Genomic DNA, 12,299 nt, shown 5'->3' on the forward strand with positions numbered 1-12,299 from the left:
TGCCCAACTATTACATCTGCTTTATTTTTTTTAATTTTTTATTAGAGAATCACTGTGATGTACAGTTACAAACTTATGAACTTTTGTGTTTGCATTTCACTCATACAGTGATCGTTTACCCATCCCTCCACCCGTGCCCATTCACCTCCACCAATGTTCTCAGTATCCCTCTCACCACCCCCACCCCAGCCCCCACACCTCACCCTGCCTCTGTGGCAGGGCATTCCCCTTTGTTCTCTCTCCTTTTGGGTGTTGTAGTTTGCAATAGAGGTATGGAATGGCCATCATGTTCAGTCTATACTCTACTTTCAGCTCACGTCTTCCAACCCAAATGGGTTCCTTCCGACATCCTGTACTTGGTGTTCCCTTCTCTATCTGAACTGCCTTTTCCCCTAGCATGTGAGGCCAATTTCCAAGCTATGGGGCAGACCCTCCTAATCCTTAGCTCTACAACTCTTGGGTGTTAGTCTCCCACTATCACTGTCACTGTCATCCCCTTGCTCATCGATTTGTTCGTATAATGTTCCAACATAAGTCCTTTCACCAGTGTATATTTCCCTCCACCAATAGTTTCATCTTTATTTCATATTAAGAAACTTTAGTTTAGACTGTCTCATTTCTCCTATGTTGCATGACTTTCAAAGAATTATTTTTATAATGTAAAATTTTCCTAGGGGCCTCCATTCCTTATTTTATCCTTGCATCAATTGAATTCTCTCATGCTGGAAATATTATTTCTCTCAATTCTCGTTGCAAGAGGATAAATGTTTCATTTAACCAAGTGAGTCCATTTGTAAAAGTTCTTACTGCTAAAATTACCTGAGAAGATATAGCTACACTGCCTTACTTTACCTTTCAGCAAATATGAAAACATATAAATATAGTGAGAGATGCCACTGAAGAACTAAATAGTTTTCCAGTTCACAAAATAAATGTATGGCATAACCAAGATTGCAAACAGAGATTGTAGTATAATATACACACTAATTTATAAGCTAGTTTTCAATCATGAAAACTTGGTTTTTTAATCTCTCCAATAACAAGTAACTTGTGTTATCAATCATCTTAGATAACAGAAAACAAAATCTAGAGATCTCGAATCATACATAAGTATGTGAATAATATACACATGTATTTACCAAATATTTCAGATCAAAATAAAGAATACAAGATATCTGACTAGATTATAAAAGAGAACCCAGAATGCATTGTGCAAACCCAAATGTGGTAAATGGGGCTACAAGAGTAGATACAGTAAGTTATCAGTACTACAAAATCCTTCATCATCACCATCATCATCATCATCATCCCGTTGATCGTCGAATTTCTCAAGCAGTCTCAGTAACGTCTCCAGTCGTCCAAGCCCTGAGATTTTGGAAACGTCTCTCTACTCGTTCTTCCAACATCCTTAAATTCCTTCATTTAAGAGGTTTATTGCAATCTGAATGAATAACTTCTACAATAAATTATACAAAATATTAACAGTATCTTTTATGATAAATTTGAGTAAAGTCAATACAGTATTTAATAAGTCTATGAAAGAATGGGGAAAGGAGAGTAGGCAGGAAGGAGGGTAGGAAGGAGGATAGGAAGGAAGGAGGGTAGGAAGGAAGGAGGGTAGGAAGGAAGGAGGGTAGGAAGGAAGGAGGGTAGGAAGGAAGGAAGGAAGGAAAGAAGGAAGGAAGGAAGGAAAGAAGGAAGAAAGGAAGGAAGGAAGGAAGGAAGGAAGGAAGGAAGGAAGGAAGGAAGGAAGGAAGGAAGGAAGGAAGGAAGGAAGGAAGGAAGGAAGGAAGGAAGGAAGGAAGAGAAAGCTGCATTCTGTATGATTTGAACTATAAAAGACATTCTGGAAATGGCAAAATTTCCATATTATGGAAGTTCCCATAAATGTTTATCTTTGCTAAGCCTTGCTTTGGCAAAGTCTCTTTTGATGATATTGGTGATTGCTAGAGATCATTGAGTAGGGACTGATGTATATATTGAACATCAAATGTCTTGGTTTTGGGTTTTGGACCAGACCTGACCATGCTCAGGGTTTTTCTTCTGTCTCTGTGCTCAGGGATCATCCCTGGCAGGCTCATGGGAACAGGTATGGTGTCAGGGGTCAAACTGGGGCCAGCCATGTGCAAGACTAGCGCCTTACCCGCTCTACTATCGTTCCAGCCTGCCTCTAATATTCTTAAGGCAGAAAAAACATTCTGTATTGATGTTATGACGAGTGTGTATCATTAAATCTGTCAAAATCCTGAGAATATAAAACTTCAACATGTAAACTTATAGTAAGTATATTCTGAACTTTGAGTAGCAATATGTCTGTGTAGGTTCATGTATTATGACAAATACACAAGTTTGCTGTAAAATGTAGGGAACATTCTGCATGTGTGTGAACAGAATATATAACTCTCTGTACTTTTTTTTATGTATGAGTACTGCTATCTATTCAGCCACTGATTAGGCTGATTTAAGCAGGCATGAACTCCACATTAGTTTTTTTTTATTTTAAATTTTTTGAAAATTTTTCATAAAGTTATTTACTTTCAATATTTCAACACCAATCCCACCACCATTGCAACTTCCGACCACCATTACTTTGAATCTTCCCACCACCACCTCAGTCTGCCCCTTAGGCAGATGCCAAATAATTTATTTTATACTGCTTGCCATGAATAGTATGAGGTGGCCATGTACTCTGGAATTCTAAAATTTTAAATACTTGGAGTTTGAAGGCATTTCTGCAGTGTGTTGCTCTCTTCTGAGATTCATTTGTGAGTCTCTGAATCATGGCTGTTAATGTGCTTAAGTGGCACCCAGGGGCAGTTCGTGGGTGTGACTGGCAGGAAACCAGAAGGGCAGCGAGATGGGGGGAGGTCGCCCATCCCAACGGTTTGAAGCCTGGAGTTTTCAGTCGCTGGCTGCACACATCTGAGTTTTTCAGCGGGTTCATTCTCAGGTGTGTAGGGCTCAGAATAAGCCTGTGAAAGTCTTCCATGAGTGTGGTGACAATTGGGTTCTGGAGGTTTGCGGCTGCTGGGGTTCATTTGAGGCAAGTGGAGGGACATACCAGCCCCTCTCCGAAGTGCCGGGGTGAAATCAGCCTGGCGCAGCGTGGGGAGACATCTCTGCAGCATACTGCTCTCTTCTGAGATTCATCTTTGAGTCTCTGAGTCATGGCCATTAATGAGCTTAAATGGCCTGCTTTTGAACTCTTTCAAGATTAATTATGGATCTCTGAAGCAAGGCCGATAAATGAGCTTGTATAGCTGCGCTGGGCGTGATTCCCACATACCTAACTTTTAGCCATTTAATTTCTCGAAAAACTTGGTCCCAAGTTGTTGGTGTCCAGCCAGAGGCTCAGTGACAATTTTGGGGTATCAGGAAGCCTGAAGGCACCATCAGGTTGCTGATGAACTTGCCCTGGAGGTACAGGCTGACCTGCTGGGTGGCACCATACCCCGTCTCTGTACTTTCTCCTCAACTTTTCTGTGAGCCTAAAACTTTTCTCAAAAAGACCTGTTCTTTTAAGTAAACTTTATGTTATTTCACATCTTCCTCTCATTTCTATCTGCAGCACTTAGAATATTGAAAATAAAACAAACAATTGTCAAAGCTCAGCCAGCATAATAAGGTAGTAGAAAAAGTAAGACTAGCCTAATGCATTTTAATTCAATATCTATTTCCCATTCTTTTCTTTCATCCGTATTATCAGCCTTTGCTGTTTTGCCTCTTTGATCCCCCATATGCAACCTTCAAATTTAGGAACAGAGAGAAAAACAAAACCATTTCACAATGTTATTATATATTCCAGTTACTATTGCTGCCAAAACTTAGGGTGTGAAACAACTTTTTTTAAATTATAGATTTATCAGATTAAAAATTCAGATGGGAGAAGACTTTTTATGTTCCCTAGTGTCAGGGACTTCAGCAAGGAAAACTAAGTCTGGGATGATTTAACAACTGGAGGCTGGAATATCAGGGAGTATCTTCTCTGTATCTCAATGTGGATTCTGTTTATCATCAAGAAACTCATCTTGCCTTTCTGTCAAAATATAGATCCTTGGATTTCCCACTGGTATCACTGTGTCACCTGGTTTGGGGCTTTCTAATTGGGTGGAAAATGGCTATTTTTTTAGGAGAGAATAGCCCCAAAGAGCAAAAGAGGTGTGCATCACTTTCTTAGGACCTAACCCTGGAAGTCACATAGTATCGCTTTCATACTCTACTGGTCAAAAAGGTCACAAAGTTCTGCTCAGATTCACAGGAAGGGACAATGACCTTATGCACAAAGTGGAAGGAATGTCAAAGGTAACAACAGAAGCACATACCTTATAGTATATTGTTGCAATCATTTGGAAAATAAAATCTGTCACACTGGTTCTTGTTACATCTTCTTAAATATCTAGGTATGTATTGCATTTCACTGTGTGGTAACACTGTGTTCTACATCTTTATTTCTAATTCTGTATTTCAGACACTAAAGCACACAATGGCAGGGACAGCTGTGTTGGGTTCATTTTCACGAGCTCTACATAATGCCTTGTACTTGATAATCATCATAGATAACATTATCAGTTCTACAGTTGCTGATACATATATGTATATATGTGGTGCTTGAGTGATGATTTACTTTTTTTTTTTTTTGCTTTTTGGGTCACACCTAGCAATGCACAGGGGTTACTCCTGACTTTGCGCTCAGGAATTACTCCTGGAAGTGCTCAGGGGACCATATTGGATGCTCAGATTCGAACCCAGGTTGGCCTCAAGCAAGGCATAAGCTGTACCCACTGTGCTATCATTCCAGCCTCTAATTTTCTTTTTTTTTTATATTCATAACACATTGCAGAAAATATCTATGCTAGTCAAAATAAATCATGTTGTATCTTTAATGTTCAAGTGATTTTTCTGATTCCAGTTAGGTCTTGGTCGCTTGAGAGTGAAAAGTATGTAACTTCTCCCAAGTATATTGATATTTGCAAAGCAGTAATTGAGTCTGAGAGGAGGTATTAGACAGTAGAAGAGCACTATTCTGAAGGAAGTAATATTTTCCCTCCAAATATCGCCACTTTTGACTTAATAAAGTATTTTTAAAGGTTTATATTGATCATCTGTGTAAGATTTGGATCAAAAATGGTTCTCTCTTCTGAAGAGTTGACTAATGAAGGTAATTGTCCCTTTTCAGTTGATTTCATAGGCGGCTTTGACTCTTATGGCTATCAGGGGCCTCAGAAGACATCTCATTTACAACTGCAGCCTATGTACATGTAAGTACTTTGGAAATATTCTTCTGCCATGTTGAAAAATGATTAAGACAAAATAGATGGCATGCAACTTTCCTTCAGTTATATGGTCCCAGCTGTTTCATATCTATTAGCATTATCTTCAATTGACTGGTTCAAATGATATTTTCTTCACGATTTTTAAATTTAACTTATCAGAAGCACCATCTCTAGAATTACCATGAGTCTTACAACTCTGAGTCAACTCAGATTAAAAGCTTACGTCATGTAATTTGAATTACCACGATGTAGTATATTTTGAAGGTGATGTAGCATTTTAAATTGTTGTATGTAGCTATAGATAACCATAACCATATGTTATGGTGTTCAAAGATAGTCTCAATTTACACTGGTTGCCTAGTGTAGTTATTACCAGTATCCCCTTCTACTCTCAAAGTGTTCTCATTCAGATGATAAATGTTCATTATCACCTTAGTCCTATATAATGTTTTTAAAATTAAAAACATTAGCAATATACTCTATCTATAATATTTAATATGAAGAGTAAAACTAAAAATCAGAATTTCAATACTGAAAATTTTCAGACCCTTAACTCTAGAACTCAAAAGAGCAAACATACAATCAGAGCCTGATTTTTATATCTGTGTTTAGGCAAATTCCCTTGGATAACAACTGATAACAAATTCTATATATCAGCATCAAGTGATATGCTGAATTGCAAGCGAAGATCAAAATAGAAAGTAAGATTCCAATTCATTTTGAAATGTGAGCTTCTCTCTTTGAAGATATGTGTTTGTCTTCGTTGTCCTCCACCATTGAATCATTTTACTTTTTAATATTGTTAGTGAATAGGATGATAAATGGATTTTAAGAGTATTTCTCCTACAAAGAGATTAAAGTAATCTTTAGACATCCCTTTTAAGCTTTTCTTTAAAAGAGAGTGATCTATGCATTATGCCTGCATTTTTCTTTGTGTTCCTTGTAGTTACCTGAAAGCACTTGCTAAAACCAGTTGTCAAATAAGAAATCAATAAATAATACATGTTGTACAGAGAATTCACCATGTAAACAGTACATCACATTCCCCCTTTTACATCTCCAAAATGACTGCCTTAATTTAGATATTCCGGAGCTGTTATCTTAAGTTTTCTGATCTTCTACAATCTCTATGCTATCTTATTAGTGGTTGCCAAATTAATCTTCCCAAGGCACCACTCTGATAATTTTCTTCCCTGCCCCAAACTATGACTGACCCCCTGTTACCTAATGAACACAGTCCAAATTCTTTATCCCCGCCTACTAAGCCTACTCTAAGAGACACTAATGTTTTATTGAAATATCACCTCCTCTCCAGGATAGAGGGAGAAGAACACTTGCCTTGCACATGGTTGACCCTAGTTTAACCCTTGCACTGCGTATGGTCCCTCAAGCATCATCAAAAGTGATCCCTGAGCATATAGCCAGAAGTAAGCTCTGAGCACAGCCAGGTGTGGCCCAAGAATTTAAGAAAATTAAAAATAAATAAAATAAATGTTACCCTTCTGCCCTTAATTATTTTATTCCTAACTATGTCAATCAATGAATGACACTAGGAAGATGTCATAAAGAAAAAAAGTGTAATAAAAGAATAAAAAGTGGCCCCTGTCTTCCTAATGTTTATAGGCTATTGAAGCATGATTGCCTAAGAACTTGACTTAGCAATTTTTTTCCAAGTTAGACTTTTTGCCTGTTGCAATTGTCAATGCTATTGTCTTGAACCAGGCACCTATTTTCCTTTCTTTAAAATTCCATAAGCCATCAAGTTGTGTCTTTAAATACATTTAATTCACAAATATTTTTTAATTTCTTTTCCTTGGATAGTTCTCTTTTTAAAAAAAATCTACCCTGTGCTGAGTTTTTAATATCATACTTGCCTATACTTCAAGAAGGACTTGGTAGGTTTTTAAGACAGTTTGTTATTCTTCTAAATGCAGTAACAATCTCATCTGAAATATTCTATTATACACTAAAGGCAAACACTATAGAACTGTGTCTAAGATGACCTGATGCAGACTGATTGAGATAAAATTCTTTAATGACCTTGGTCATTACTTTATTTGAATAGCTCTTTATTCTCACCAATTATAACTTTCCTCATCTGCAAAATAGAGATGGTGACAAACTTTGTTTTTTCTGAACATACATGAAATAGTGGATGTAAAACATACAATTTATTATTAGGGACAATGCTTACTTATATTAGGCAGTATTATTCAAGAAAATACTTATAATCTTAAAAACCAATACATACTTAATTCACTCTTAAACTATTTTCTCTACAGTGTGTCACATAATAGTATCAATGCAAGTAACAAGTAATAATAATTTTGTGCTAAGCCATAGACCATGATTTCTGTAAAGTTTGCAATTGCATGATTATGCAATACTATATAACATTTAGACAACATAACATTTCATTGTATTGGTCAATATGGATAATCAATAAGTATTACGAATGAATAATAAATTATTTTTATCTAATATGTAAGAATTGGCTATCATAATAACCTGAGAATACTAATCATCAAGAGTGAAATATATTATTTCAAATTGGGTATTTGTAGTCTCTAAAGAGGACAGTCTGCAGGCTTACTAATTTTAATTTGTTATTTAAATAAATTTAAATTGATTTTAAGTTCTTTAGAGATAAAACATCCAGCATTAAATTTGAAGACAGAATGTCCTATGTTTTAATTAGAATATTTTATTGGTCAAACCCAAAGCACCAGAAGCGTTCCCCTATGCCAGAGCAATAGGGCATGTAGGGCACTTGCCTTACACAAGTCCAACCAGGGTTTGTTTCTCTGCACCACATAAGGTCCTCTGAGTCCTACCAAGAGTGATCCCGAAGTGCAGAGGCAAGAGTAAACCCTGAGCATTGCCTTGAATGGCCAAACACCTCCCTCCCCCAAAAAATAAAGTTGACCAACTGTGTGAGAATATTAAAATGATATAAGAGTTTTCAAGTCTCATGCTCATGAAATAATTATTTCATGAAATTCAAAATTTGAAAGCTAGAAATGCTTAAGGTAGGTAACAAACCACTAATCAAAAACTACACTATCTCTTCCACAAAACATCCCTAAAGGACCTCAAATCACACTGTGATTTTATTTTACAGATGAGGAAACTGAGCAAGAAAAAGGAAGAGAAATGTCAAACCACTGGTTAGTTACACAGTCCCATTATCTACCAGTTTCCCTGATCCTTTAATCCAGTGTTCTTTCCAAATTATTAGATGGACTGTGCATTTTCTCTGATCTAATAGTCCCTGATTTTTAATCTATTTCATTGTACTTTTCCACACTAACTTGTCTGCCATACTACCACACCGCCTGCCCCCTCCCCCCTTACACTGTCTTTTTCTTTTCGGTTGATTTTTCTTGCTGTAGTGTTGAAGGAAGATTTTTTTTCCAACTCTGTAAACCCTCAAAAATCAATCATCTGAGAGCTAAGTCCTATGAAAAGTCTTGTGAAAAACCAAAATCATCTCACTCATAAACTTTATGCCCTGCTGAGAGGCAGAAATCCAAACATCTTCTATGGTAATGTCCTGTGGGGTACACCCTTTCCTGTTAACTGCCACAAGCATCTCATAGAATTAAGCATAAGTTAGCATCATAAGGCAGTCCAAGCAATGCCACAGTATTATATAGCAACTAGAAATAAAAGCTGCTTCTTACAAGGAAAGAAAATGCTGGAAAGCAATGCATGGTTTTAGATGTGGGGCTTCCGTTATACTCAGCTAAACCTTCTGTGACTAGTAACCCAGGCCAAATTTTGAAAACACCATCATAACCAATGTCCATTCACAGTTATGTCTCAGCCTATGAACAGACAGTCCTCTTCTCTTTTCCTTTATTTAAATTGGGTGGATGTTGTCTACCTGGAATTTTTCAAGTTATCTCTAGCCCAAGTGAAAGGAAAGGTTTTTGTTAATTTTTTTTTTCTGGTAGTTTGGTTAACTCCTTTGAAACAAGTAATAGCTCTAAAATAGTTCTACAAAAACACTCGCAGGTCTACAGGTTAATTTTCCAACAAAGTAGTTGCTTTGGCGACTGCTGATTTATGTGCTGTAATAAGCAGAGATCTGCTTAGGCTCCCTGCAGTACAAACTGTAAGAAGAGCTCATGGTATATTAGACATTTGGAAACTTTGCATTCTTTGGCAACCAAATCATACAGCAAGACATAATTTATCCCCGGAAATGGATTTCAAATTACTCTAAGCGGCCCCCCTATCCAGGAGGCTGCACTAAGAAAAAAGAAAAAGAGAAAGAAATTGTCTTTTTAAAATACAATTTGGAAATTTGGACTTAAGTTGAGGGGAGGGATTGCTCTTTAGAAAGTTGAGATATGGTGCTGAGTTCTCCCCCTTGATTATAAACTCTCTCCTCTCTCCTCTCTCGCTCTCTCTCTCTTTCCCCTCTCTCTCTCTAACTCTTCTCTCTCACTCTCTCTCCTTGTCCCCACCACCCCTTCTTCTCAGGTCGAAATAATACAGATGGCTTCATTATGTCAGCTCCTGGACTTTTCAAAGAACTTGTTTCCTGCAATGGCCTCCTGCATTTTGTGAAGAATAAACAGCAACTGAGTTGGAATATATATATATATGCATATATATGTGTATATATATGCTTATATATATATACATATATATATGAACAAAATAAACCTAAAGTTTTCACATACACACACACACACATACACACACGGGCACACATGCCACGTGCCCGGGCACACACAAACACACACCAATTACACTTGTCTCCTGTTTCTAACTGAAACAGATAAAAAAAAAAAAAGATGATGAAGAAGAAGAAAAGAAAAGAAAAAAGAAAAATGCAGGAGCCAGGACACGCCCCTCTCGGATTTCCTGAAAGCGAGCTTCTTCCCTCCAGGTTCTTTGGAAAGTTCCTAAGGAGACGCGTTGGTGCCCTCTGCTGGTCGTCACTAATTCCTCTGCAGTCCAGTTGTGAGCTGCAACAACGTCATCCAGGCCACATTAGCTTGAGAGCCCTGTCTCGATAGCACCGCAGCTCTGTAAGCGATGCAATTGCAAAACAAACAAAACATGCCGTGATGACCTTGTAACCCAAGTGCGAAATGGCAGGTTGTTTGCCCTAAAGGCCGGACCGTACATACTTGCCTTAACCCACCTAAGTTGTGCCCCTGAGAAACTCAGTGCAGACATCCCCAAACTCACTTCCTTTAGGCTAACACACTGCTATTAATTCCAAATGAGTTCAAATCTGTGTGTTTCGTGTCAAGGAACAAGACTGCGTAGCTCAGCAGCTCCAGTGTGTACGTACGAAAACTGCCAGTTGTCAGCAAAGTGCTTTACCATTGAGCCTCCATGGTGGCCAAAAAGAGAGAGAGAGAGGGAGAGAGAGAGGGAGAGGGGAGAGAAGTAACGACAACAATAATTGTCATCTTTAGAATTCTTAAACATAGTCTTCTGAGGGAGTTGCGTAGGACAACATAAAATTTATTAATCTACTAAACTCATTAATCTACTGGAAACAGAGCAGAAATGGCTTAACTCACTGGTTTTATTTATTGCACTCTAGGTGCTTTTATAAGTATCTACAAATGTCTTTTACTAACGCAGAAACAGCTGTGGATTTCTATCAACAGAGGCCAACTGAATATGTATTAGCTATGTTTACTCTTTTATATCTAATTCAAATTGAAGACCCTATGTAGGTGAACTTTTTTTCCTAACTTCAGCATATGAGATTATTTTTTGGGTGGGTGGGGGGAGCAATAGTTAACTTGGTGAAATATTTGAAATCTCTTTGTGGTATTTGGGGGATCTGTTGTGTGTTAGAGTGTATTTAAATCCTCCTGTATTATCGTGGCAGAAAAACTGTGCTGTTAATGTAGTTGGCAACAAGATGCCTTTGGAAACTTAATAGTAGGTCAATGTGTTTATGAAATATTCCAAACTCCTAGGAAATTTTGTTCTATATATTCAAGCATTATTTGGTTTTCATTAGTGGAAAACATAATTAGCTCTGACTTGTCAGGAACTTAGATGAGTCATGTTTTTCCTTGGATCCACCTAATATACTAAAATAAATTTTTTTAGCTAGCACATTTTTAATGCAGTAAAATTCTTACAAAAAATTGGCATGGATCAACTTTATCTTAGTTTCTATGAAGTTTCAGTTACTGGGTGAATCTACCTTGAATCTTAGCCCATCCATAAATCAGTCCCATTGCTGTGTTTGCATGGATGTCTGTGATCTATACACATATGCATTTGAAAATGATAAAGGAACAAAGGTTACTATTGGAATATAAACTGTCAAGCAAGATCCTAGCACTCGTGCTTGAACTTCTTCAGTGGCTTCTATATGTTTGTCCCATACATACATGAATAAAATTTGCAGTTGCAAACATGTTAGTGAAACCTCATATGATGACTCGATAGTGACATGCATGTTTAACATATGAGAAAACTATTTACCACCGTATTGTCCTTTGATCCGTAAATATCAGTACTCTACATGCCAGAAACTATTCTAATGTTACCATTAATATGAATATTACGATGAGGTTTCACTGTACTTTCATGCTGTGATGAGATTTCACCTCCTAAAACATGTATGTGAATAGAGGCTTCAGTGCACAGAGAATAACTACGCCCTCATATTCCTGCTTTAAGTTGCAGCCAACTTACCACCTAATCACTATCATCACCACCTAAATTTTCGAAAACAGTTGTTGACTACTAAAAAGTAATCAGTGGACAGTTGTTTTTTGGGAGCAGTGAGCACAGTAGTATGATTATATCTGGAAAAACATCTCAGTTGTACAGCTGTATCCTCCTCAAAATCCGGTGAAGAATGCTATTTTTCTAGGCTGAACTTTTGTTATAAACCTAATATTCAGAAGGCAAGAGTTACAATCCTGATGTGTCTTTTTTTTTTCATTTGTTAATTCTGAATGTATTTTTAACAGAGTGATTTTTTTGACTTACTAGTGTAATTTGCATTTTAAAAATAAATGGAAAAACAATTAA

At 37.2% G+C, this 12,299-nt stretch overlaps 1 protein-coding gene across 3 annotated transcripts in view; it reads left to right on the top strand.

The window, feature by feature from the left end:
- The window catches only part of NKAIN2 (sodium/potassium transporting ATPase interacting 2), a 1,086,277-nt gene extending 1,073,978 nt beyond the window's left edge, over positions 1-12,299 (top strand). The window contains exons 6-8 of one of the 3 annotated variants that reach the window (XR_008629758.1): positions 5,177-5,258; positions 5,886-5,974; positions 9,762-12,299. Coding sequence is in view for 2 of the 3 variants with exons in the window: in XM_055134850.1 (XP_054990825.1) it covers positions 5,177-5,258; positions 9,762-9,771 (92 nt within the window). In the remaining variant the exon portion in view is untranslated. Of the gene's footprint in view, positions 1-5,176; positions 5,259-5,885; positions 5,975-8,394; positions 8,441-9,761 lie in introns of all 3 variants that reach the window. The other 2 variants (XM_055134851.1, XM_055134850.1) reach the window with 2 other exon arrangements.

Source organism: Sorex araneus, chromosome 4 (genome assembly GCF_027595985.1).
Source record: "Sorex araneus isolate mSorAra2 chromosome 4, mSorAra2.pri, whole genome shotgun sequence".
Taxonomy (NCBI): domain Eukaryota; kingdom Metazoa; phylum Chordata; class Mammalia; order Eulipotyphla; family Soricidae; genus Sorex; species Sorex araneus.